The sequence below is a fragment of the Urocitellus parryii genome, chromosome 5 (genome assembly GCF_045843805.1).
Source record: "Urocitellus parryii isolate mUroPar1 chromosome 5, mUroPar1.hap1, whole genome shotgun sequence".
In the NCBI taxonomy this organism is placed as follows: domain Eukaryota; kingdom Metazoa; phylum Chordata; class Mammalia; order Rodentia; family Sciuridae; genus Urocitellus; species Urocitellus parryii.
The window spans coordinates 102,105,941-102,132,348 of NC_135535.1; the positions used below are offsets into that span (position 1 = coordinate 102,105,941).

At 37.0% G+C, this 26,408-nt stretch overlaps 1 protein-coding gene across 1 annotated transcript in view; it reads right to left on the reverse strand.

Moving 5' to 3' along the window:
• The window catches only part of LOC113177347 (scavenger receptor cysteine-rich domain-containing protein DMBT1-like), a 183,070-nt gene that overhangs the window by 96,367 nt on the left and 60,295 nt on the right, over positions 1-26,408 (reverse strand). Inside the window, 5 exon segments of the mRNA XM_077799079.1 lie at positions 14,561-14,875; positions 15,981-16,295; positions 16,373-16,465; positions 20,880-21,197; positions 21,283-21,591. Of these exon segments, the coding sequence (XP_077655205.1) occupies positions 14,561-14,875; positions 15,981-16,295; positions 16,373-16,465; positions 20,880-21,197; positions 21,283-21,591 (1,350 nt within the window).

Genomic DNA, 26,408 nt, shown 5'->3' on the forward strand with positions numbered 1-26,408 from the left:
TAGCTCTGTTCAAGCATTGGTTGATGTTATGGTTTGGATGTAAGGTGTCTCCAAAAAGCTCCTGATGAGGCAATGCAAGAAGTTTTAGAGGAGAAACAATTGGGCTATGAGAGTCTTAACCCAATCAGTGAATTAATCCCAACATGGGAGTACCTGAGTGGTAATAATATTCTTTTCTTTGACAGAAGAGACCAAGGAGTTGAGTGTACATGAGGGGGAGGATTATAATGGGACATCATGTTGTGCAATCAGGGTAAGAGGAACATGTGCAATCAAGAGGAGAGTGGAAAACTAAAAAATTGGTAAGGGAAAACATTTTAAATCTGAATGAGGATGAAATATCTGGAAAAGGAACATCAAGAATATGTGTCATAGAAGGAGAGTCAATAGTCAGAGAAGGAATAATGTCATCAAGATCTCAAGCTGGACAGTTAGTGATGGACAATAGTGTGGCCATAAAGCAGATGGGGTGTAAGTGGAAAGCTTCCAAGGGAGAAAATCAGGAATGGAAAGGCCAGGATGTTATCTCAGTTTTATTCAAGGATGCTGGCAGCACCAGGAACAGGAGACAGAGGAGCCTGGTGAGCCTGGTACTGCAGCCTTCCTGGATGAGGGGGAGTGACCAGGCTGGAGAGTGACACCAATTGAAGTGGTAGCTGGTGCTACCTCATAGGGCAAATTTCAAGTAGGTGGACATGGAGAAAAAGAAAGAAAATTATTTAAAATAATAAAATAAAGCAGGAATATTTTTATTCTAATACTTGGCCCAAAAATATCCTGTTGAAAGGGAAGCACAGAGCCTCTAAATGACAAGAATATCATTGTTTTCAGAAGACAGCCAGGTTTTTATTAGAACACAAAACTGAAGTGGACATTATAGGTCTTAAGAAGATGGAAGGGGATAGCCTCTGTTTTGCAACAGGCCGCATGGAATGTTTTCTGGGAGAGGGATGAAGTGGGCATGTTAGTTTTCAGTAACATATGGAAAAAGCCTCATAGGAGAGAGTACTGGGAATGTGAAGAGATCAATTCAAGAGGAAAATAAGGAGAGACCAGGCCCCTCATCTCATAGCACTTCCCCACGATGTGGCAGATGAAATGGCTAACAAATACCTTTTCAACAAGATTGCTATTGGGGCCATGCCTTAGAGACGCCTTTAGCTCTTCTTACCCATCCAGGTAATCAGGTATCCCTCTCCCCACACTCTTCCTGCTTTGCTCATGATGGAATTTATCAGTACCTCAAGGCTGCCATGCTCCTACTATCTCAGAATTTACACTGAACAAATGCTCTATATTCTTCCTTCATAGGACCTTATTTAGGTCTCCTTATTTAGTTTTCAAGTTAAATATCATTTACCTCTTCCTCAATGAATATTTGCACAGCATGATTCATGCCTTCTTGACTCTCAAATTTATGTGTGGTTGTGTAGTCACACTAGAGTGCAAACTCCAGAGAGTATGTGCAATATTTTCTTCTTTTATCTCTCCTCCTGCCTGGAATTAAGTTTCTACCTAGAAATCACTCAATTACTTATCATCAACAAACTAATTAGTAGAGAATTTCAGAGCAAACAGCCCATTTTATCGAATTCCCCAAGTTGCTACTCAATTGAAAGTGTGAGGAAGATGAAGTGTTTACTCCTAATCTCAATTTCCTCATCAGAAATATGTAAAGGTTCTGTGTTTGGGAATGGGGTCCCTGATGACTGCATGGCTGTTTAATGCTTGGTGCCTAGGAAAATTTCTATGCAAAGGCATAGGATGCCCAGTTGCTATAGTAATGCCCTCCATGCTAGACTCAGCTTCGACTGTAATTTTAGGCACATAGTTCCTGGGAATAGAAGAACCTGTTTGCTAGATAACTATAATGTTTCACCAAGCTCTGGTGCTCCTGGTGCTGCCCACCAAACAGTAACTTCAGACAATGGACTTTCTTGAGAATTGCATAAAGTTCTTAATATTGCATATTTGTAACTATGAAATGTAACCCCAGAATAAGCAACCTTACTGATACTCTAAACAATAAAGTGGTTATGGTACTAATTACCTAATATAACCATTGGTATAAATAATGGTCACTTGGACAAGGAGCTACTCTGCTACCTTCCCTGTCTCTGTACATTGACTCTGTTTCCTGTTATTATTATTCCTTACAACTGGTGACCAACATTGGGGTATGAGAAGAGTTCTCTCCCATAAAAGCCTCTGAATTTACAGAGAGTTTGGGACAACATAATCCACCTTAATAGAAACCCTTCCAGATGTTGACAGGTAATGGGGGAAAGGAGTAGCTTACTTATGCCTGGATTAGACTTTTGATGCAAGCGTCACTTTCAATGGTTGGTATCAATCCGTAATCAGTAGGCTATGGCTAATGCTCTATCTCTGTCTGACACTCAGCCATGTCATCAGGCCAAACTTTCTTTCCTTCTTAGTAGGGCTCTACATATCATAAATAATACTGATCTTACTGTCTTGCTGACAGAAATAAGCTCTTATTGTCCTTTTTATCCAGAAAGTGGACACTAAATTTGAAAGACTGGGAGCAAATAGGTGAAACGTTACATGAGAAGCCACAAACTACTTTTCCTGTGCTTCAAACTTGGTTTCTTTGTAGAGATGCAATTGATAAAACCTCTGTTTTTCAACCTGTCTGCTCTTCTCCTTCTGTGCCTGGCTATGTGGCCCCTTTAGATCCTCCCCCACTTCCCCCTCAGCGGTGGCACAGCCCTGGCAACAACGCTCTGCCCGGAGCTGTCCTGGAGCCCCACACATAAGACTTCTCTAACTAATTCACTGCCATTGCCTCGATGGCCTGATGTGGCAGCTGCCCTACCCCCAGCTAGATCTCAGTTAATTGAGTGTTTAGACAAGATGTGGAGGAAGGGGAGTCTCATAACTTACCTGTCTGTCCTATTAAGATAAATTCTGCTAACCATCCTAAATATGACCTGTTACCTTTTGCTATATTTAGAGTTACAACCTTTAATTAAAAGGGAAAATACAAGGTTAGACTCTACTGTCATTGAAACATATTTATCAGTTACTATATGTAGACTTAAATTAATTCTTTGTTTAAATAGGAAGTCAATTACAGGGTTATTGAACACAAATACTAGTGTCATGGTTATAAATACTTTTATGGTATGGCTTTATGCATGGCCTCAGGAGGCCCTGGAGCAAAGGAAACAAAAATAAAGTGTCCAAAAGCTCCCTGTGGCTACAATGCTCTATCCTTTCCAATCCACAACAAATCATTACTTATATTTAACCATATGTAGAAACTGTTACAAGATTTATAAGATTTAAAACAAAAAAATAAAAGAAAAAAGAGAGCCCTAATATTCAGAGTATACAAAGAACTCAAAAAATTAGACAATAAGATAACAAATAACCCAATCAACAAATGGGCCAAGGACCTGAACAGACACTTCTCAGAGGAGGACATACAATCAATCAACAAGTACATGAAAAAATGCTCACCATCTCCAGTAGTCAGAGAAATGCAAATCAAAACCACTCTAAGATACCATCTCACTCCAGTAAGATTGGCAGCCATTATGAAGTCAAACAACAACAAGTGCTGGCAAGGATGTGGGGAAAAGGGTACTCTTGTACATTGCTGGTGGGACTGCAAAATGGTGTGGCCAATTTGGAAAGCAGTATGGAGATTCCTGGGAAAGCTGGGAATGGAACCACCATTTGACTCAGCTATTGCCCTTCTCGGACTATTCCCTGAAGACCTTAAAAGAGCATACTACAGGGATACTTCCACAATGATGTTCACAGCAGCACAATTCACAATTGCTAGACTGTAGAACCAACCCAGATGCCCTTCAATAGATGAATGGATAAAAAAATGTGGCATTTATACACCATGGAATATTATGCAGCACTAAAAAATGACAGAATCATGGAATTTGCAGGGAAATGGATGGCACTAGAGCAGATTATGCTTAGTGAAGCTAGCCAATCCCTAAAAAAACAAATACCAAATGTCTTCTTTGATATAATGAGAGCAATTAAGAACAGAGCAGGGAGGAAGACCAGGAAGAAAAGATTAACATTAAACAGAGACATGAGATGAGAGGGAAAGGGAGAGAAAAGGGAAATGGCATGGAAATGGAGGGTGACCCTCACTGCTATACAAAATTACATATAAGAGGTTGTGAGGGGAATGGGAAAATAAACAAGGAGAGAAATGATTTACAGTAGATGGGGTACAGAGAGAAGATGGGAGGGGGGAGGGGGGATAGTAGAGGATAGGAAAGGTAGCATAATACAACAGTTACTAATAGGGCATTATGTAAAAATGTGGATGTGTAACTGATGTGATTCTGCAATCTGTATTTGGGGTAAAAATGGGAGTTCATAACCCACTTCAATCTAATGTATGAAATATGATATGTCAAGAGCTTTGTAATGTTTTGAACAACCAATAAAAAAAGAAAAAAAAAGAAAAAATAACTCTCCACTAAGTATGTAAACTATAACACCATGCTTTAAAAAGTTATAAAAAGAAAAAATGGTTACAACAGTTTTACTTATCTTATAACTTCCACTGGATCTATAAAATTCCTATCCTTATATTTAAAATGTAAATTATACGATCTACAAGATTTACTAGTCTTATTAAAAAAGCAGTTAAGACAAAGAGGAAAAAGTGTCTCTTTTAAATCCAAACTGCATGGCTGACTGTCTTATCTATGTTCAGCTTGCTTTCTTGACTAGTTCCTCCCTAATATTACAGCACAGAACGATAAAAGTAGAAACATTCTAAATGTGCAAGCTTTCTTTTTTGAAAAAAGATTTTCCTAAAAATTTCACAGGCTTCCAACTGGCTTTTATCTGAGCTAAAATTACACTCTGATCTGATAAAAAAGTTTATATTATGACAATGTAAGTTTTTAAGTATTCTATGTAAGTTGATGTAGTTTTCTGATCAGTCTTGTTTTATCTAACTATAAAGGTTTTTACATTCCGTCTTTATCCAAAGACCAATTTCTCCAGAGTTAAGTCTCAAATAAATTCAAAATATTTAAAATAAATTCTTAGAAGGATATAAATATGGTGACATTGGGAATGGATCTGAAAGCCCCCACAAATAGCTGGATATCTGAAACCATTGATTTCAGTGTCCATCATAGCTGTTAGATTTTGCCCCTAGCATTTCCTATTACACAGGCCTACGCTATGTCTGTATATTATGTACCTGATATCAAAATTGACATTTAGACAAATGAACGCTCATAAGTAAAAATTTAAATAAAAAATGGGTCCAAATAACTTAATTTAAATCAAGTAATCAGATAAAAAATTAGATGTCCTTAAGATTCTGACTTATGGGTTTTTCTAGGTGACCAAACAATAAAGTCTTAATTCCCCCAAATATCTAAAATATAATATAATATCCATTATTTTTAAATTTTTCTTAAACAAAACAGGGATTATTGATACAATTAATCATGTTTTTCTTATGCTTTTATGTTATAATTAAAATAAGTATATTAAACAATATAAATGAGATTAATCTTCATAAGTATAGTTTCTTAAATACATAAATTAAAAATTACAGCTGATGCGAAACTTATCTCTCATTTTTTCCAGTTGTTAAAAAATCAGGACGCTGCCTCCTTTCTTTATTTAACACTTTCTTTAAAACAGGCTTTACAAAAAATTAAGAAGGATTATCAACAATAATGTTGGATCAAATTTCAATATCTAATGTGCCATTGTCATTGATAGTCTTTGTTAAAAATACCTTATGCTTTTACAACAGTAGTTATTATTATAACCAAAATTATATACATAAAAGTATTTTTATATATATAAATAATTATATTGTCCTCATTTTTCAGGCTCTAATATTTTATCTCTTTCTGTTATGTATGCTCAATTAATTACTGATTGTCATATTGAAATTTTATCCTTAACAGACACGGAGATTTCCAAGATGTTGCTATGCTACCACACAAGTCACTCAGCTGCTAACTATCCACAGCACAACACCATCACTGAGATCCCCGACCTCACCAGCCTCCTCCCATCTCTCCAGATACCCCAGTGCTGAAAGCAGACTTCTGCCATCTTGACTCAACATTCTCATAATTTAGCTGGGGGAAATTCCCAGATTGTATCTCCAGCAGCCAGGTACCAGGTTTCCAACCTTCCCCCTGGGAGCCCTGGGTGAGAGTTTCCTCAATTGGAAACTGCTAAGGGAGAGGGAGATGGGGCTAAAGATTGGAGCCTAACAGAGAGACCAGGAACTTCTCCAGGCAAGAAGGGAGATAGTACCAGACACTCAAGTCATATGAGTGAGTGGTCCAAAGAAGAGACCCATGAGGTGCAGTCTTTCTGCAGGGACTGTTTGTGCCACTCTCTGCATCCAGGCACCTGCTCCAGGACAAGTCTTCCCACCCTGGTTACCTCCACTATCCAGAAGGCAGAGACACCAGCTTACAACAGAAAAGCCCACCTACTGGATGAGAAGAGAAGCAAGATCTTCTAAAGCTACCTACAACCCTGGCTTCCTCCAAGTTTTTTGTTTTTGTTTGTTTGTTTGGTTGGTTGGTTTCTTCTACCCCTCCATCTTCTGCCCCTCAAATGCCCAACATATGTGAAACCAAGAACTTTGCATGAAATAGGACTTTGAGGACTGAGTCATCTGAATAATATAGTATAGAGGTGTTGCATATGCCCTTTTCTCTTTTCCTTTTTGTTCTTTCAATTTCCCTCATCAAAATTTTACTATTTTAACATCTGTATTTTTCTAAATACATATTTGTGTTTGTTTTATGTACTCTACTGTCATCCCACATAATTGCCTACCCTAAATTACTTTTTGTCTATTCTCTTGCTACTAACCTTCTTCACTAGATTTCTCCTTCATACTTCCTAAGATATATTGACTCTGTATCCTCACATCCTACCTTCTCAGCATATTGTCCTAAGTCCCACCCACAGGTTATTGTCCACTGTCAGAAACTGTAAACCTTTTAACAAAACTACTGATTCTATTTTAGATAATAATTGAATTCAACATTTCTGTACATCAAGACTAAATTGTAAATGTCTTAATAACAACAAATTGTTCATAGGAATTATATTGCTGATATTGGGATCTGTTAACATTGTCCTTCCCCACAAAGGAGAAGTCTTGGAACCCTACAAGAGCACTAAAAACCTATAGCATAAAAACAATAACATTCTAGACCCACAGAGCTGGAAAGGAAGGCACATGAACAACATGAAAAGACAAGGAAAAAAAATGCTTCAAACAAATGAAGACGCCACATCATTAGAAGCCACAGCACAAGAAAATACAGAGAAGGAGTTTAGGATGTACATGGTTAAGATGTTCTGTGAACTCAAGGAAGATATAAGAGCAAATACAGGCAGTGAAAGATCATTTCGACAAGGAGCTACATAAAAAAATACAGGAAGCAAAAGATCACCTCAACAGGGAGATAGAGATTCTAAAGAATAAACAAACCAAAAACAATCACAAATTCTTGAAATGTAAGAAATAATATACCCAGTTAAAAGCTCAAATGAGAATATCACCAACATAGTAAACCACTTGGAAGATAGAACATCAGACAATGAAGACAAAATATATAATCTTGAAAAGAATATAGACCACACAGTGATAATGATAAGAAACCATGAACAGAACATTCAAGAAATATTGGATAGCATAAAAGACCAAATTTAAGAGTTATTGGGATAGAGAAAGGCATAAAGGTCCAAACCAAAGGAATGAACAATATATTCAATGAAATAATGTCAGAATTTTTTTTAAAAAAATGAAGAATGAATTGGAAATCCAAATTCTAGAAGCCTACAGGATGCTTAATGTATAAAATCACAACAGATCCACACCAAGGCACATTATAATGAAAAGCCCAACATAAAGAATAAGGAGAGAATTTTAAAAGCCACAAGAGAAAGGAATCAGATTACATATAGGGGGAAACCAATTAGGATAACAGTAGATTTTTCAACAGAGACCCTGAAAGCTAGAATATCCTGGAACAACATATATCAAGCTCTAAAAGAAATGGGTGCCAACCAAGAATCTTGTATCCAGCAAAATTAAACTTTAGATTTGAAGATGAAATAAAACCCTTTCATGATAAACAAAAGTTAAAAGAATTTATAGCTAGAAAACTGACACTACAAAACTTTGGGAAAATACTCCAAGAAGAGGAAACAAAAAACATAAATGAAAGTCAGCAGAGGGAATATTTACTTTTACCCTAAAGAAAAATACTAATCAAAGAAGAAAATTAAGTCAAGGTAAATAGCAAAACTAAACAAAAATGGCTGGAAATACAATCCAGGTCTGAATAGTAATCCTGAATGTTAATGGCTTAAACTCACTAATCAAAAGACATAGACTAGCAAATTGGATTTAAAAAAGACCCAACAATAGGCTGCCTCCAGGAGACTTATCTGATAGGCAAAGACATACACAAACTGAAGGTGAAAGGTTGGGACAAATCATACCACTCACACAGACTGCAGAAGCAAGCAGGGGTTTCCATCCTCATATCAAATAAAGTAGACTTCAAGCCAAAGTTAATAAAAAAGAGATAAAAATAATGGACATTATATACTGCTCAAGGGAACCGTACACCAACAAGACATAACAATCATAAATATATATGCCCCAAATAATGCTGCAGCTATGTTCATCAAGCAAATTCTTCTCAAGTTTTAGAATCAAATTGAACACAACACAATAATTTTGAGCGACACTAATACACCTCTCTCATGACTGGATAGATCTTCAAAACAAAAGTTGAATAAAGAATCTATAGAACTCAATAATATAATCAATAACTTAGACTTAACTGACATATATAGAATACTACAACCTGCATCAAGCAGATATACTTTCTTCTCAGCAGCACATGAATCCTTCTCTAAATAGACCATATACTATGCCAAAAAGAAACTCTTAGCAAATACAAAAAAAGTAGAGATACTACCATGGATTAATATTATCAAAATTAATATTATCAGATCATAATGGAATGAAATTGGAAATCATCCACAAAATAAAAAATAAAAATTACTCCAACACTTGGATACTAAACAATATGCTACTGAATGAACAATGGGTTGCAGAAGACATCAAAGAGGAGATTAAAAAAATATTAGATGTAAATGAGAACATAGACAGCACATATCAAAATCTCTCCAACACTATGAAAGCAACTCTAAGATGATAGTTCATTGCATGGATTTCATTCCTTAAAAGAAGAAAAAGTAAACAAATAAATGACCTCACATTACATCTCAAAACCCTAGAAAAAGAAGAACAAATCAACAGAAAAACCAATAGAAGGCAAGAAATAACTAAAATAAGAGCTAAAATCAATGAAATTGAAACAAAAGAAACAATTGAAAAAATTGAGAAAACAAAAAGTAGGTTCTTTGAAAAATTAAATAAAATTGAAAGACCCTTAGCTACACTAGCGATGAGAAGGAGAGAAAGAACTCAAATTACCAGCATACATAATGAAAAAGTTAATATCACAACAGACACTACAGAAATCAGAGGATAATTAGAAATTATTCTGAAAACTTATATTCCAATAAAAAATAAGAAAGTGAAGGCATTGACAAATTTTTTAAGTCATACAACTTGCCCAGAATGAATCAGGAAGATATACACAATTTAAACAGACCAATATCAAGTGATTAAATAGAAGATGCCATCAGAAGCCTATCAACCAAGAAAATTCCAGGACTGGATGGTTACACAGTTGAGATCCACAAGGCCTTTAAAGAAGTACTAATACCAATATTCTTCCATTTATTTCAGGAAATAGAAAAAGAGGCAGCACTTCCAAACTCATACTATGAGGCCAATATCACCCTGATTCCAAAACCAGACAAAACCAAAACCATTCCAAAACTAAGACAAAGACACATCAAAGAAAGAAAACTTCAGACCAATATCTCTAATGAACAACTTTATAGTAGAGGAAGAATTGTAAATATGGGAGATAGAGTTTTCTCTATCTCTGCTGCAGAAGAACCGGGGGGTGACGAACAATTTGTGTACCTTGATACAGCAGGAGTGGGAGCCTTTTATTGTAGGACAGGAGGGTGTATATACATTCCACACAGCTTATCTTAATTAACATAAACTAGATATAGCAGTCAACCAATAAGGAATCTCCACACTTAATGACTCACTGGCACCACCTCACAAACCACTCCTTCTGGCAAAATCCCAGGCACCATCCCTACTTGTTTACAGACTCTAACAATCTCCAGCAATTAGAGAAATGCAAATCAAAACTACTCTAAGATACCATATCACTCCAGTAAGAATGGCAGTTATCAAGAATACAAACAACAATAAGTGTTGGAGAGGATGTGGGGAAAAGTCACACTCATCATTGTTGGTGGGCCTGCAAATCAGTGCAGCCAATCTGGAAAGCAGTATGGAGATTCCTTGGAAAACTGAGAATGGAGCCATCATTTGACCCAGCTATCGCTCTCCTTGGTCTATACCCAAAGGACTTAAAAACAGCATACTACAGGGACACCGCCACATCAATGTTTATAGCAGCACAATTCACCATAGCAAAACTGTGGAACCAACCTAGATGTCCTTCAGTAGATGAATGGATTTTAAAAATGTGGCATATGTACACAATGGAATATTACTCAGCAATAAAAGGGAATAAAATCATGGCATTTGCACGCAAATGGATGCAGTTGGAGAAGATAATGCTAAGTGAAGATAGCCAATACCAAAAAATCAAATGCCAAAAGTTTTCTCTGATATGAGGTGACTGATTCATAGTTGGCTAGGGAGAAGGAGCATGAGAAGAATAGACAAACTCTAGATAGGGCAGAGTGGTGGGAGGGAAAAGAAGGGGGCAGGGGGTTAGCAATGATGGAGTAATGTGATGGACATCATTATCTAAAGTACATGTATAAAGATGTGAATTGGTGTGAACATAACCTTATATACAGAGATATGAAATATTTTTTATATGTGTAATAAGAATTGTTATGCATTCTGCTGTCATGTATTTAAAAAGTAAAACCAATTAAAACAAAGACAAAAAACAGACATAGACATTCATGTTTTATGCCTTTCTTATGAGAAACTCTATCTCCCATATTTACAATTCTTCCTCTACTATAAAGTTGCACTAACAATTTTTTAACACCAATTAATTTTCACATGCCTCATGATAGACAATTATCTTTGTTATATCAGGTTATACATTTCCCGTCTTCCTTAATTTCTACCATTCCTCTTATAAATGGGTTAAAGGTGTGCACAAATGCCGCAGTCCAGCTGGGCACAAATAACCGGGAGGTGACAAGCAACTTGAAGGTTGATACGGGAACTACTTTATTGCAAGTGAACTCAGCAGGAACTGAGCGAGAACCCAAAGTAGTGGGCACCCAAGGTAGCAGGAGCTGCTTCTCTGCTGGAAAGCAGAGGTATATATACCCAACTAATTACACACAGCTTAACACAATTAACATCATCTAGATACAGCAGTCAGCCAATAAGGAATCCTCATCATCTAAATGGCTCACTGGCAGTTGCTTTACAAACCACTCCTCCTGTCAATCTGCCAGGCGACATCTTGACTTGATTTGCATCCCCAACACACAAATAGGGGTAAACAATGAGGAGTAATATCTGTTCTTATTAATGATAAATGGACTGACTATTATATCCTACTTCAGATCTCTCTATAGCAACCTGTTTTTAACTACCATTATTCTGGCACAAAGACTATTTTCTACTACTTTAAACATTATTACAGATTCTCGACAGGCATAGGACAAACACATAGAAATAGACAGTAGTAATAGATATAACTAAATATGTTCCTCATATTTTTATAGCTTATATTTTTATATCCTCATTTGGATTTCAACTTACTATCTCTTTTTTAACCTTTTAAACTATTTTGTAGCATCATATATCTCCTATCTTCCTCTCTCATATATGCAGCCATACCAAGATGCCTTTGATAGAATGTAATGCTCATACAGGTAAAATTGTGAAATCTCTTTGTCCTTTATTTTTAGATGGTGTGAAATCCCATGGATTTTTTTCATCAAAATGCTAAATCACTAATGAAAATGTTTTTGCATATCTTCTTAATTGGTTCATGTTATAATCAACAAATTTCAAGCCCCTGTGTGAAAATCTTAAAATCCACACGGCCTACGTTCTAATATATTTTGCCAAATGGTTGTTACTCATTTCCCTCCTTTTCATCCTTACTCCTTTCTTCGTATTTTTATTGACATTCATTCTGGGTTCATTTGGGCTAGTGCCCAAAGGTCTGATGAGATATCTTCTTGAATTTCTCATTTATTACTTTGTTTTGGCATCATGGGCAAGCCTATTCATTTAAAAATGGATAATGCCTCTACATATACATCTCATGCTTTTACACAATTTTGTAACCAATAAAATATAATTTTAAATTATAAAATTGCTCATAATCCTACCGGCCAGGCTTTGGTTAAACAAGAACATCATATTCTTAAAACTTGCCTTTTGAAGTAAAACAAAAATGGGTATCTAGCTTCCCTCATATTTATAATGCTTTAAATACTGTTTTATTAACAGTTAATGCACTCAACATGCAATATAAATTTATACTCACAATTGATCATCTGCTTTGGATAGACTTCTTATTCCCAAACAGCCATTAGCAAACATTTATGTAATATACAGGTTTTTACCAGACTCAGGATGACAAGACCCTATGCCTCTGATCACTTGGGGAAAAAGATACACTGCTATGATTCCACCAACAGGTCTAAACTCACACAAAACTCTGTAAATACTTTGGTTTTAAGAATGATGTTATTCTGTTGTTGTACCCCAGCCATGAAATTTCAGTATAGTCAGACTCCTTGACTTCTAAAACCCATTACAATATCTGGGTTCATTTGGCTAAAATTGTTATATACCTGCAAAAATGTCTCACGGTACCCATTGTTGTCTTAGCAGACTGTGTTCTTACCATCCCTGCAGGATATAAAAGGCCACCATCCTGCACAATGTATCCATAAAGGTCTATTCCCCTTGATAAAAAACTGATGATTCAGTAAGCCTTCTCTGTAAGGCAAAATTTGACACTGACATTTTCCCTAGTGGATATCCCTGGACCAGCTGCCACGGCTTACAAAACTACTATAAAACTGGTCTGTGCTATGGTAAAAAATACTAATCATACCTCTATGGCAATTAATATGCATAATGAAGAACAAAAACAAATTGTCAATCCATACTTGACAATCAGGCTGAAATTGATTATTTGTTATTATTATATCACAAAGGTGTCAGGAGTTTAATAATATGTGTTGCTTTAACTTAAGTGATAAGAGTAATTCTATTTCAAAGGAGTTAGACTACTTTAATGATATCATTGATGAGGTCTGACAAGATGATGGAGGTTTAGACTTATTGGATTGGATAACTACATGGTTACCCAACTTTTCTTGGTCAAACAATTATTCATAGGTGGATGTTTACTAAAACTGGGATTTTTATGTTGTGCTTGCTGTTGTCAAGGCCTACCCTATTTTTTGCCTCCACCAGCATTAAAAAGAAAACTATTATGCATTTGAGAGGACTTAAAAGACAGCAAAGGTGATCTTTAGGGTTTCTGTGTTTGGGATTGGGGTTCCTGATGACTGCATGACTGTGGCATGCTTGGTGCCTAGGAAAGTTTCTGTGCAAAGGAAGAGGATTCCCAGCTGCTATAGTAATGCCCTCCATGCTAGACTCTTATCAGCTTTGACTGTAATCTTAGTTAGTTGCTGGGAATAGAAGAACTTGTTTGCTAGATAACTACAATGTTATCTAGTGCTACTGGTGCTGCCCACATAACAGTAATTTCAGACAATGGACTAGCTCTTAATATTGTATATTCGTAACTATGAAATGTAACTGCAGAATAAGCAACCTTACTTATACTCTAAACAGTAATGTGGTTATGGTACTAATGACCTAATGTAACCTGTAGGTTTAAATAAATGTGGCCACTTGGACAAAGAGCCACTCTGCTACCTTCCCTGGCTCTGCACCTTGACCCTCTCTTGTCTTTCTTGTTCCTTACCAAAATAAATGATCACAATAATACCTATCAAGAGTAGATTGTGTTGGTGGGAATAAATTAATAGTACATAGCAAGCAATATGTATAACTGTAGTCCAGTCATTCACCCTCTTACTAAAGAAATAAACATCAATTAATATAACTTAAGACTAAATTAGCCAATTGCTTTGAAAGTTTATCAGATTATAATTGCATGCTCCCACATTCTCAATTCAGTCTCTCTGATACTTTTTACATAAATTGCTATCATTGCAAGTTTTCCTCACAACTACCTTTGAAATCAGATTGCAAGACGTGGATAAAGTAATGTCTATGCAGTATCCATTTTGTGGACTTATTTTAACTCATCCATTATCTTTGAATATACAAAACTTTCCTAACAACAACCTACAGACATAGGACAAACACATAAAAATAGACAGTAATAATGACCTGTACATGTGATATGAGCTTCCTCCTCTGAAGAGCAAGATTGGTATCTCCAAGGGTCAGAAGGACACTGCCAGAGAGAGGTATCAGTCTCCCGACAGCGAATTCCATCCACCCAGCGGGGTCTAGAACCTTCTCTAGAAGGAACCCAGAAATCCAGAGTCCTAGTGTCCCCACAGCCAAGCTGTCTGCAGATTATGGACAAGGTCATGGGTTCCATGGGGCTGTGGCAGATACTGCCCCAGGTGTTGTTGTAGAAAACCTCCAGCCACCCAGAACACTCCTGGTCCTGGCTCACCAGCCTGAGGGCCAGGAACTCTGAAATGGAAAAGAGGAAAACAGGGGTCAGTGAGCATTCAGATCTTACTGCTGTTTTTTCTTTATTCCTAAGTAGTGAGTGCTCATTACTGACTCTGCTGAGGAAATGCCCACTAGGTAGAAGACTGGAAGTTTTTTTTTTGTCCCTCTAACCTGTTTTGCTAACTTGTACCTCTCTGTTTCTACACCAATGTAATATTAGCAAATCAATAGGCAGGAATACTATCTTCAGGCTCTGCAGTGAATAAACTCTTTACCTACTCTCTGAATAATCATCTGACAGGCCCTAGAAAAGGATGGATGACACAGATGTGGCACATTAGTAGAGCTCCAAATATGCTCACTCCCTGATCCTCAGAACCTGTGAATATTTTACCTATTGCAAAAGGGCTTTATAGACATCATTAAGAGAAGAATCCTTTCATGGATTATCCTGGATCATCCTGGATTAATAGGTGAGTACAATCTAATCATATCCTTAGACCTGTGTCCTCAAAAGCAGATAATTGTTTCTGGCCCTCATATGAGGGAGATATGTTCATAGAATGATAGAGGATTGCACTGTTATTGGTTTGAAGAAGGAAGGGGCCATGAGACAAGGAATTCAAGCAACATCTAAAATCTCCAAAAAGGAAAGAAATTAGTCTTCCCAGAGCTTTGGCTGGTGCAGCCTGCTCACACCTTGTTTATAGCCCAGACAGACCCAGGTCAGTCTTCTAACCTACACATTGTAAGATGATAAATTTGTGTTGTTTTGGATTATTCAATCTATGGTAAATTGTTACAGTAGAAAAAGAAAACTAATTCAGTGGGTCAAGATGTTGCACCCACATGTCACAGAAGAGTGATGACTGCTTTGAATGGGCACTGTAAGAATGACTGTGACAGGGGACAGTGTTGAAAAGGAAGGAGCAGAAGCTCAGTTACTGCAGCAGGAAATGAAAGGACCTCATTTTCTCCTCTGATGAAATAACAGGAATTATAAGAGGAGCCTCCTCTTCCTCTGCCCTGTCAACAACTGACCAATCCCTGCCCTAGGGCTCAGACACCATCCTGCAGACTTTCCATTGCCCTCCCCCACTTGTGCACAGTGTGCCCCACAAACCTGAGCAGATGACCCCAGCATCCTCCTTGTGACTGCAGTTGTGTTGTCCCCAGCCCTGGGAAGGGCACTGCCACACATGGGCCTCCTCTCCTGTGCAGTTTACCACATCCAGCCAGATGGGCCCTGATCCCTCTCCAAAGTGAGCAGAGATGGTGGCCTCCAGGGCCACTCCACAACCCAGCTGTCTGCACACAACGTGGGCATCATTCAGGTCCCAGTTGTCATCACAGATGGAGCCCCAGGAGCCCTGCTGCAGGATCTCCACTCTCCCTGCACAGTGACTGTCCCCATCCACCAGGCGGAGCTGTCTGCTGTCTGAGGAGAGACAGGGTCATGTCAGTGGGCATTTCCACAGGGAATGGGGAGGCTCTGTTGTTGGGGGCCTTGCTCACCTGAACAGTTGGCAGTGTGGCCCTCTGAGGCTGCAGAGCCTACTGGGTCAGACCAGGAGTCATTGCATGGGGGCAGCAGCTGGGTCTGGTTTCCTGCCAAATGGGTCCTGAATTAAAGTACATAGTAATCTAGTGATGGCATCTGAGGTGAAAGCTGTTACAAAGGAACATGAGTTTTCTATCTTCAGAGCTGATCTTCTAATGGAGATTTCTGCTTTTCGTTATGCCAGACTTTTTTGTTTTAAGTGCACATGTAGGAATGAGTTTAGGAAAGTGGAATATATCAGGGCTGCTTGAGAGCATTGCACAGCTTCCAAGATATCAAGACTTTTAGAGTCAAGTTCAGTGAAAAGTGAAAACTAGAATCAGATATTTTCCCCCTTAGGCATTTTTTATTCAAAGTTAGTAGGTAAGATTCTAAAATTTTCAGCATGTTTGCCACATTTTTTTTCTGGGAATACACAAGTATAATTTAGTTTGGACCAAAGAGGTGAAATTCTATTGAACATCCAGAAATGTTGCATCATATTTTTTGAACTGAAAGTCGAGTTTTTCTTTTAGATGGTGTCTATTTCTAACCACTTCAATCATTTTTACTTAAGGTGATCTAACCTAAATAAACTGCATGGAAGAGGCAAAATATCTTTATGAAGGTTTCATATTATGTGCATCTTGGCAGAGAAATAATTAACAAAAATCCAATCAATATTTGAGAGTCATGTGTTATATTAAAATAAAAGTCAGTAGCTATAAGTGAGAACAAGAGGATGAGTCTAACAACACTGTAGATGCTCTTCAAAATAGAAATAGTGGAAGAACATGGGAAAATACAGAATGAAGCACAGAAACTCAACAGGATAAAAAATGTAATAAGGAATTAAGAGAGATGATGAGATAAACTAACATTCTTAATACTCTATAAGTTTTAGGTACTTTTTAATTTTTTAAAAAAATATGGCTTTTTTAGTTTTACATGATATAAGATTCCATTTTTACACAATCATAGAAGCATGGAATATGTCTTATTCTAGTTATAGTTACATTCTTATTGATGTACAGGATGGAGGGATTCACTGTGATGTTTTCATACGTGCACGTGGGAAAACTATGTCAGATTCTTTCCACTGTTCTTTTCCTATCCCTCTCCTGTTCTTGTATATCCTATTTCTAATCTACTGAATTTCTATTCTTCCCCTCACTGCCCCCTCTCCTTATTGTGGGTTAGTTTCCACATATCAGAGAAAACATTTGACCTTTGGTTTGATAGTACTAAAGTAAAAATTAGAAAATACATAAAGTTGGATATTTAATACACCTGTAGTGTTTAAAAATATCCACAAAATCTGTCACATTCTATCCATTTCTCCTGTCTTCCAATGTGGGCTGACAGTGGTGAGTTGCCTATAAGCAATAAAAGATGGTGACGCCAGAATAGCTTGACTTAGGAAACTAGCTTAGAAAGTCAGGCCTTCTCCTCTTGACTTGGTAGGATGTTTGCTTAATGGGAAATCTACTCTGTAAGGACTATCATGTGGAAGAGAGCATTTGCAGGCTGTTTTGTCAGCAACCCCAGGTGAACTTCAAGCTACCAGCCATGTGAATGAACTGTCCTGGATTCCCAGCTTGGTCAAGTCTTCAGTGACCTCAGCTGCAGATGAGATCAAGTGTAACCTAATGGGACCACACGAGACAACTGCCAAGAGTCCTTGCCAAATTTGTGAATCTACAAATTATGAGAAAAATGAAATGTGATTTTTATTTAAATTGCTATTTTGGGGGGAAATTTTATTATGCAGCAATAGTCACCAAGATTACACTTACTATGAAACACAGAAATCCTACATTCCCATGTTCATTCTGGCACTATTTACAATAGCTATGGTATGTAATCACTCCAAGTGATCACTGAAAGAAAAATTTATGAAGTACAGATGATATATACATACAGTCATAAAGAATGAAATCCTATCATTTGCATTAAAAAAGATGGAATAGAAAACATTATGTTTGGTTAACAAAGCAGATACAGAAAGATGCATCCCCATGTCCTGTATTATATGTGGAAGCAAAAAAGAATCCACTGGAAAATAGGAGATTGCTACAGGCTGTAGATCATATTTATAGTACTAGATGTGTCCAACCTGATCTAAAAATTCTTGTACGTGAATTTAAGACATGTTTTGTGATTAATTTTTCTATCATATATAGTTTACATTTCTACATTAGAAAAAAGTCAAAACCAATTTTCATTTATATATAACAGACTCAAACATTGATTTACAAGTTTTCTTATTACTTACTTATTTTACTTATTGCCATAGCTCAAAATGAGAAATTTTCATAAATTATTGGCTTGTATTCTTCAAAAATATCATTAGCATGGAATACAAAGAAAAATTAAAAGAATTTCATAGTAAGTAAAATAACTAAACATGAGAACTGAATGTAGCACATTACCATACGTTTTTTTCCTGTGAATAACTTATTTAGGAAAATTAATAAGAATTTGAGCAAGACTAATACTATATGATTACATTACAGCAAGGTGGATTTATGGAACTTGCAACAATGCTATGTTTACATATGAAAATATTTTAGGAGTAGCGGGACACATTATATTATCCCCCTAGTCTTAACTATTGATTCAAAAAGATTTGATAAATTTAGGCATAAATGGAGCAGAAGGAGAAAATATGTTAAAATAGTGGCATTTGGAAATTTGGTTAGGGTTACTTGGGAATTTTATACTATCCTTGAAACTTTTTCAGAGTTATCAAATTAACACAAATGAATAAAATGAAAGTAAGGAAAAAGAAAAACCAACCCGTTTCCTACACACATACAAAAATAAAGGTGAAATCAATTAAAGCCATTTCTAGGATATTTCACCAAAAGAAACATTAATGCCACCAAACACAAAAATACCTAGAAGTAAACATTATAAAGGCATGTATAATCTCTGAGAGAAATTAGATATAGCTTGGAAGTAAGTTATCTCCATATTCATGTGTTTTCCAAGTTCAATGTCAACCTAAATACCATCATGCATTTATTATATTATATATATATATATATATATATAAATTTGTTTCTAAAATTTATGTGAAATGCATGTAACCAAGTATGACTAATGCATTAGGCCATAGAAGCTGCACAGTTAGAAGAGTTAGTTTAAAGTAATTCTTAAATAAGTCTTACTCAGTCATGTTATAAATTTATAATAATAAAGGAGATAAGTACAGTTGTAAGGATACACAAACAACAGGATTGAATGGAACGGAGTATACAATGAGTAGGAAAGTCTGCATTTTTTATTTCAAAGGTGATCCTGTGGTGAGGAAAAGCTTTTTTAGTAATGATGCTGAGTCAACTTGCTGTCCAAACAATAATGTGAAACTTTTCATCACATCATACACACCCTTACAATATCAACCCATGTACTGTGCAATTAAAGAAAAGTAATTAAACATGTATGAGACAAACTGGGAGAATATTTTATGATCTAATGGTGAAAATGTTGTATGTGTACAAAAAATGTTGATAAGCTGTGCTTCATTAAGAACCCTTGACACCTGAAAGAATACCTTAATAAGAGAGTGAACGTAAAAGGACAAGTCTTACAAACCTGATACAGATACATACATGTTTGCACCAAAAGCTATTGCCATGTTAATATGTAGGATCATTATTTGAGAAGTCAACAAGTCTCAAATCTTAATATCAGTTGACTATCAATTCATGGTCATGTGGTCATTCAACAGAAAACTCAACAGCAAAAATAAGTAAATAAGTAAGTAAGTAAAGAAAGTTCTGCTTCAAACAGCAAAATAGGTGAATTCTAAGCACAATGTGGAGTCAAAGTAGACACAACAAGAGAAGATATTCCATTATTTTACATAGAAGTCCAAGGCTGATAAAAATTTTCTTTGGCAGTAATGTTAGAGTGGTCTTCTTTGGAGGAGAGCAGGGCACAGTGAATGGAGGGATGTGACTGTGACTTCTGGGAGCCACTGAAGCTCTCTGATAGTCCAGGGTGAGGAACTTGACAAAGCTGTCATTCATTGCTATACATTGTTCTCTATGAATTTCAATAAATAAGGATGCTTACTTAAAAAGTACTCCTCCTTATACCCCTAGAGAGGCCAGAAAGATGAATGATCATTGAGAAGAATCATAGTTCACCACAAAATGTTTCTTTTCTTCATTTATTGTTTTTAACAATTTTCCACTTAATATCACTGTTCTCTTTCAAGATTAGATCATAATCCCATTGCACATTCAATTTTTTTACAAAGTTGTTTTTAGGTCTTGATGAGTTTTTATATTTATTTACTTTATGTGGTGCTAAGGATCGAACCGAACCCACTGCCACACACATGCTAGACAAGCGCTCTACCACTGAGCCAGAACCCCAGCCCAGAATGTTTCATTTTTAAAGCCAGCTCTCCACAATGAATGCTCTTAGAGCCATGTCACTCAAGTACCAGCCAGCCCTGCCCTCTCTTACCTGAGTAGACCACAGAGGCTGTGTTTCCATGGGCACAGGCAGGAACACCCAGGGCAGTCACAGGGCAATTCCACAGGAAGGACTCAGATCCTGAGCAGTGGAATCGGTCTCTCCAGATCTCATCTCCTCGTTCCACAAAGTATGCTCCCTTTGGGGTGGAGATGGCGACTCCACAGCCCAGCTGACGGCAGACAACATTGGCATTGGCCATATTCCAGTGGGAGGCACAGAGTGTTCTCCAGCCTCCAGAGGTCTTCATCTCCACTTGACCTTCACACTGAGAGCTCCCATTTTTCATGAGCCGAACATCTGTATATCCTGATAGAAGACACGGCTTAGCAATATCCCACATTTTTCTTACTCCCATAGATTGTGTTGGGAAGACTCCCGCTGTGAGTCTCACCTGAGCAGACAACTTTCACAGCCCCTCTGTGGGAGCAGCTGCCTACAAGACAAGGCACTCTGGGGCAGAACCAGAGGCCAGGCTCCTGCCCCTCACACTGGAACTCTTCAGCCCAGACCTGTTCACTGTCCTCTCTGAGGGGCAGGTTCCCCAGGACAGATGCAGCCTTGCCACAACCAAGCTCTGCACAGATGACCTGGGCTGTGGGTAATGTGAAATTCCCATCAGATACTGGAATCCACTGTCCTCCAGAATTCACTTCCACTCTCCCAGAGCAAGGTCCGAGTCCTCCAACCAGATGCACAAATCCTATGGGAGAAAAAACAACAACAAGTACCAGCGACTAGAAGGAGGAATCTACAATTCACAGGTAATGCTGTGAAATCTTTTTGTTTTTCAGGGTTACCGTGTGGGGTGTGGGTTCAACAGAGGGTGCCTAAATGTGAATTCTTGGAGGAAGTGTGTGAAGAGAAATTTTGGAGAAGGAATTTGTAAGGTAAATTTTGAATTGTTGATTCAAGAAATGAATATACACACTGCTCTACACACATGTGTATGTGTCCAAGAAATGAAAATACATAGTGTGTAATATGCAGTTTTCTTATCTATGGACATGTTATTCTTCATATTATTAATGTATCTGTGTGTTTGTATGACTTTCTGTGACAGTCTACCTCCTTTTTTTAAAAAATTATATCCATATGTATCCACTGAAAGTGAACTCCGTATTAAAAAAAAAAAACTAGGATCAATTTTTCCCTATTTTATCCTCTGAAATTATCAATACACAGATAATAATTCCAACTAAGATAACATTAGTTAATAAGTGAAAAAAAATCAATAGGTCTGGAAACCGACAGTTTATATTTATTTCTCATTTAGGTATGAGAAAAGAGCGAAAAGAGCCCTCTAAATAGTGTGAGGCTGATTATAGAAAACAAGTTATTGTGACTAAAATAATCAGGGTTCTTTAAATCATTCTTCACACTATAGAAGAAAGAAAGGCCATTAGAAGTAGGAATAGAAGTTATTGAGAGATTTAGATATGAGATTGAGCATTATTATTTTCTTCTTTTCTTTTGTGTTTTATTAAGGGTTTATTTTGTTTCTAATAAACAGAGTTTGAAGATTCTATTATACACCTACTGAAGGTGGTCAGGAAGTGATTTCTAGTATGGGTCCAGACAATTTGGGGAGACATTTGGTTATAGATGTGAAATTGTAATGTAATAGTAAGTTTAGGTAGTAAAGAAGTTAAGCAATGAATCCTTTCTCAAAAAAATAGCATGTTCATTATATTTGTCCTCAAGTGAACCATCAAAGTAGAATGATGATCAAAAGCATTAATCTAACTTAATAAAATTATTATTTAAATACTCCATTTTCTCTCTGAAGCTGATGTATTAAAATTAAGTGTGAATGAATAAAGTGTAGCTACATTGATAACATTAATTTCTATCATTATACAGGAGTAATATAGTGTACCTTACTTATAGAGTCAAAATGCAGACATACAAATTCCAAACTGAAATCACTAATCTTTAGGAGATTATGTGTAAAAGAGGATGAGACCTACAGGAGCATCATAAAATCAGCCATAAATACAGTTATCCAGTGACAAAAACAACAAAGACCAGCCTCCAGAACAGAATCCTGACTGACTGAAGGCTCTGCCTCTGGATGGACCAGGTCTCCTTCTCTGTGAATTCTGGTTTCCACTCAGTTCCACCTTCACATTAAAGGTCAGCATCAGCACCACCAGAGAGGGTCATCAGGTTTGCATGTCTGATTGCAGTTTAAGCTGAGATAGAAACACAATCTTGCCTGAAGTGGCACTATCTCCTTTTTATTTACCTTTTGAAAAAATAATATTTGGCCCATTGCTAGCATCCAAGAGTTAGAATGTCTTAGGGAGATAAAAATAACATTATGTCCAAGTTTTATCTGAGATAATCCATTGGGGTATGAGTGCAATGTCCTCTGGTTAAAATGTTTTGAGGGTATCTTTGTCTGAATTCTATTGGAATATCAAATCTTTGCAATAGGCGTTTATATAATTTCCATTATTAAAAATCAGAAGAATTTCAGATAAAGAAATAGATCACCCAATGTAGGTTTCACCTTTACTCTTCTACTCTTCATATATCAGAGAAACCTAATCCAGTGATACAGTCTGAGAGGGGAAAGAGTAAAAATCATACAGTACATGTACTCAGACCATAACTGAGCCTCTGTAATTGTGCTGAACAGAAATCCTGAGGTGTTCAGAGAGCATTATTGTTGCAAACTCAGCAATACATTTATTTGTCTCTTTAAAAAGAGCTATTTTACCAAGAACTACTGAATGTAGAATTAATACAATCAACTAAATTCACAAAAACTCCAAAGGACAAACAGCAAAAAATAAAGTATCTTGAAACCTTAAGATTTGTCTACTACGTCTTGAACACTAAAGAACAAATTTTGCTTTTTGTGTCATAAATCAGAAGTGACAGAGACATACTTGCACTTCAGTGCAAAAAGGGAAGCATCAAATCTCACAACAACCAATCAAGGAAAATGGTCCTGCTCTGTGGCCTAAGAAACCTGGAGAATTGGCACCAGAAAGAACTGGGGGTGCAGAGTTTGGCACATGACAGGAAATAGAGTCTATTGGTGGCTTCTCTTGTAGGGAAAGACAGATGGGCAGCCCCCAGGCAAGGTCTGCATGTAGATGATGCTTCCTGTATAAATAAATGAGGAGTTATGATATTTATCCTAAATCCATTCTCAGTCTCAATTTCCCTTCCTAAATCTCTCTATCTGAATTATCTAGTACCCTACATACCTCAACTTTATGTTGGGGGTATCTTTCTCTTAGGCACTGAATTCTATTGGAATATCAAACCTTTGCAATAAAATTTTATATAATTTCCATTATTAAAAATCAGAAGAATTTCTGATTTGTGATATCTCCTCATCCATCACCAAAATCTTATTTCTAGCCCTTTTTCATGGTTAAGTTTAAAGCTCCACAGTGATAAATGCTATTGGCAGTGTTAAATGTGTTAAAAGTTACTAAAAATGATATACTATTGAAGATGCTCCTGTGCTGCATCCTTATGTCCTGACAGACATGACAGAACTTGGGGAGAGTAAGTGAATTTAGAAGTTAGAGATAAGCTGGCATCCAGGCCTGTCCACTATATCCTCATTTATGCCTCTCAGCAAGAGCTCCACTTGCTTTCACGCCCCTCCTTTCCTACTCCCTCCACACCCCTTCAACCTGCCCCTCCATAGAGGATATACCCTATGCCTTTCTCTGGTGCTGCATCTCTACTCTTATTTCACAGAGGTGGCCTCCACTTTATCAACTGGGTTCATTTACAAAAAACACTTTAGTCAAGTCCCAGAAGGGTTGTAGAAACCTGGCCTTCAGGAAACTACTCTTTCTGTACTGTGCCAGCTCCTGGGAGATCTCCAATTCTCCACATCCCAGCCTTTACAAAACTAGGGCTCTTTCCCCTTGTGAAAATGGTGTCTCTCACTTCCCATCACTATCAGAACTTTTGGGCTCAAATTTATCCAGGTAAATTAAGAGGCAGAATGGCCAGGTTGATTTCCAACACATTTCATTAAGACTACACCTTTGTTTCTTCCAATAAGACCAAGATTTCCTGCTCCAAATTTCCTGTAGCTGGGTCTCATCTGCATCTAAGCAACTCTCCAGGGCTTTGATCATAAGCCTTGTTTCTGAATCCACCTGTCTCCTCGTCCATCACTCCAAAACCTTATTATACTCTTTAGGACACAGAACTGTGTCACCTGTTTAGATGGGAATGTCTCCATCAGATGTGGTATTAGGCCAGGCATAGGTGCACATAGATCCCAGTATCTTCCTTGAAGACAAAACTTGCCCTGTATTCTTTGGCTTCCCAGTCATCTCTGAAAGCCAGGAAATTGAGGCAGCAAGACCTTCCCATAGAGGCAGAGCAGGACACAAAGAGTGAGGTCAATGGATGCTCAGAAATGGGGGAAAATGTGTGTGATCAGGAAAGGGTAAAATGGGGAAGAGTGGTTTTCAAAGGAGACATAATCTAAACTTTCCACCTTGACCTGATATAGGAGAGATCTATTTGAAGAGAATACTGACAATCTGCTTCCATGGTTTCTAATCCAAATTACTAATGTCTTTTTAGGATTTGCCATGTTCCAGAAATGTTTTTAGGTATTGTGCATGAATATTTCTAGGAAATAGTGAGAACAAAAACAAACAATTTCAAGCCATTTGAAGTTTATGAGAGTCCTGTTTGGGGGAAAAATGAAGAAAAATGGCATCTGCAGAAGTCGGTTGATTCACATGAATCATTCTCACTAGAGATTGCAGTCAGATCTATCCTTGTCTGATTCTTTGCTTCAGGATACATTGCTTCATTGGGCAAATTTCAAGTTTCTTAAAAAGGTATAATCCATAATCCATCGGAAGTTTTGTTCCCCCAATATGACCTCAATACCTCAACTTTGAGTTACACTTACAAATCATTCTTCTTTGACACAGCATGGGTGTCCAGAACTCACACAAATGTACATAGACTCCCCACCCTACACAAGGGTCTCAAGTGCAGCTCAGATAATCCTTATATGCTCTTTGTTAATCCTGTGTTGCCATCCCCCAGACCCTGGAAGTTTCCTCTATCTTCCACAAAATGTTCTCATTCTTATCAAATTTACCTCACAATGCACTTCCCTTGTATTACTGAATCCATCACATATAAACTATATATACTTCTCCCATATCTTGTCACCCATAGCATTTTTCTCCTTTTTTTCATTTAAACTTTTTCAACTAATACCTAAAATATAAATAGAGTACTTATTAGTTGGGTAAATAGATCTCTTGATACATGTATATACTGTGTTATCTTATTTCCTCAAACACTTTTCCTTTCCATTTGTGAAAATTTCCAATACGCTGTCTTCTTTCTTTTTGAAATAGGTTTTCTTATTGCTATCTATAGTCACTCTACTGTGCAATGGTACACAAGAACTTCTGGTCTATCTAAGTAAAACCTATAACTGATTGATCAATCCCTATCTAACCCTACACTTTCCAGCCTATGGAAATCACAATTCCAGTCTAAACTACT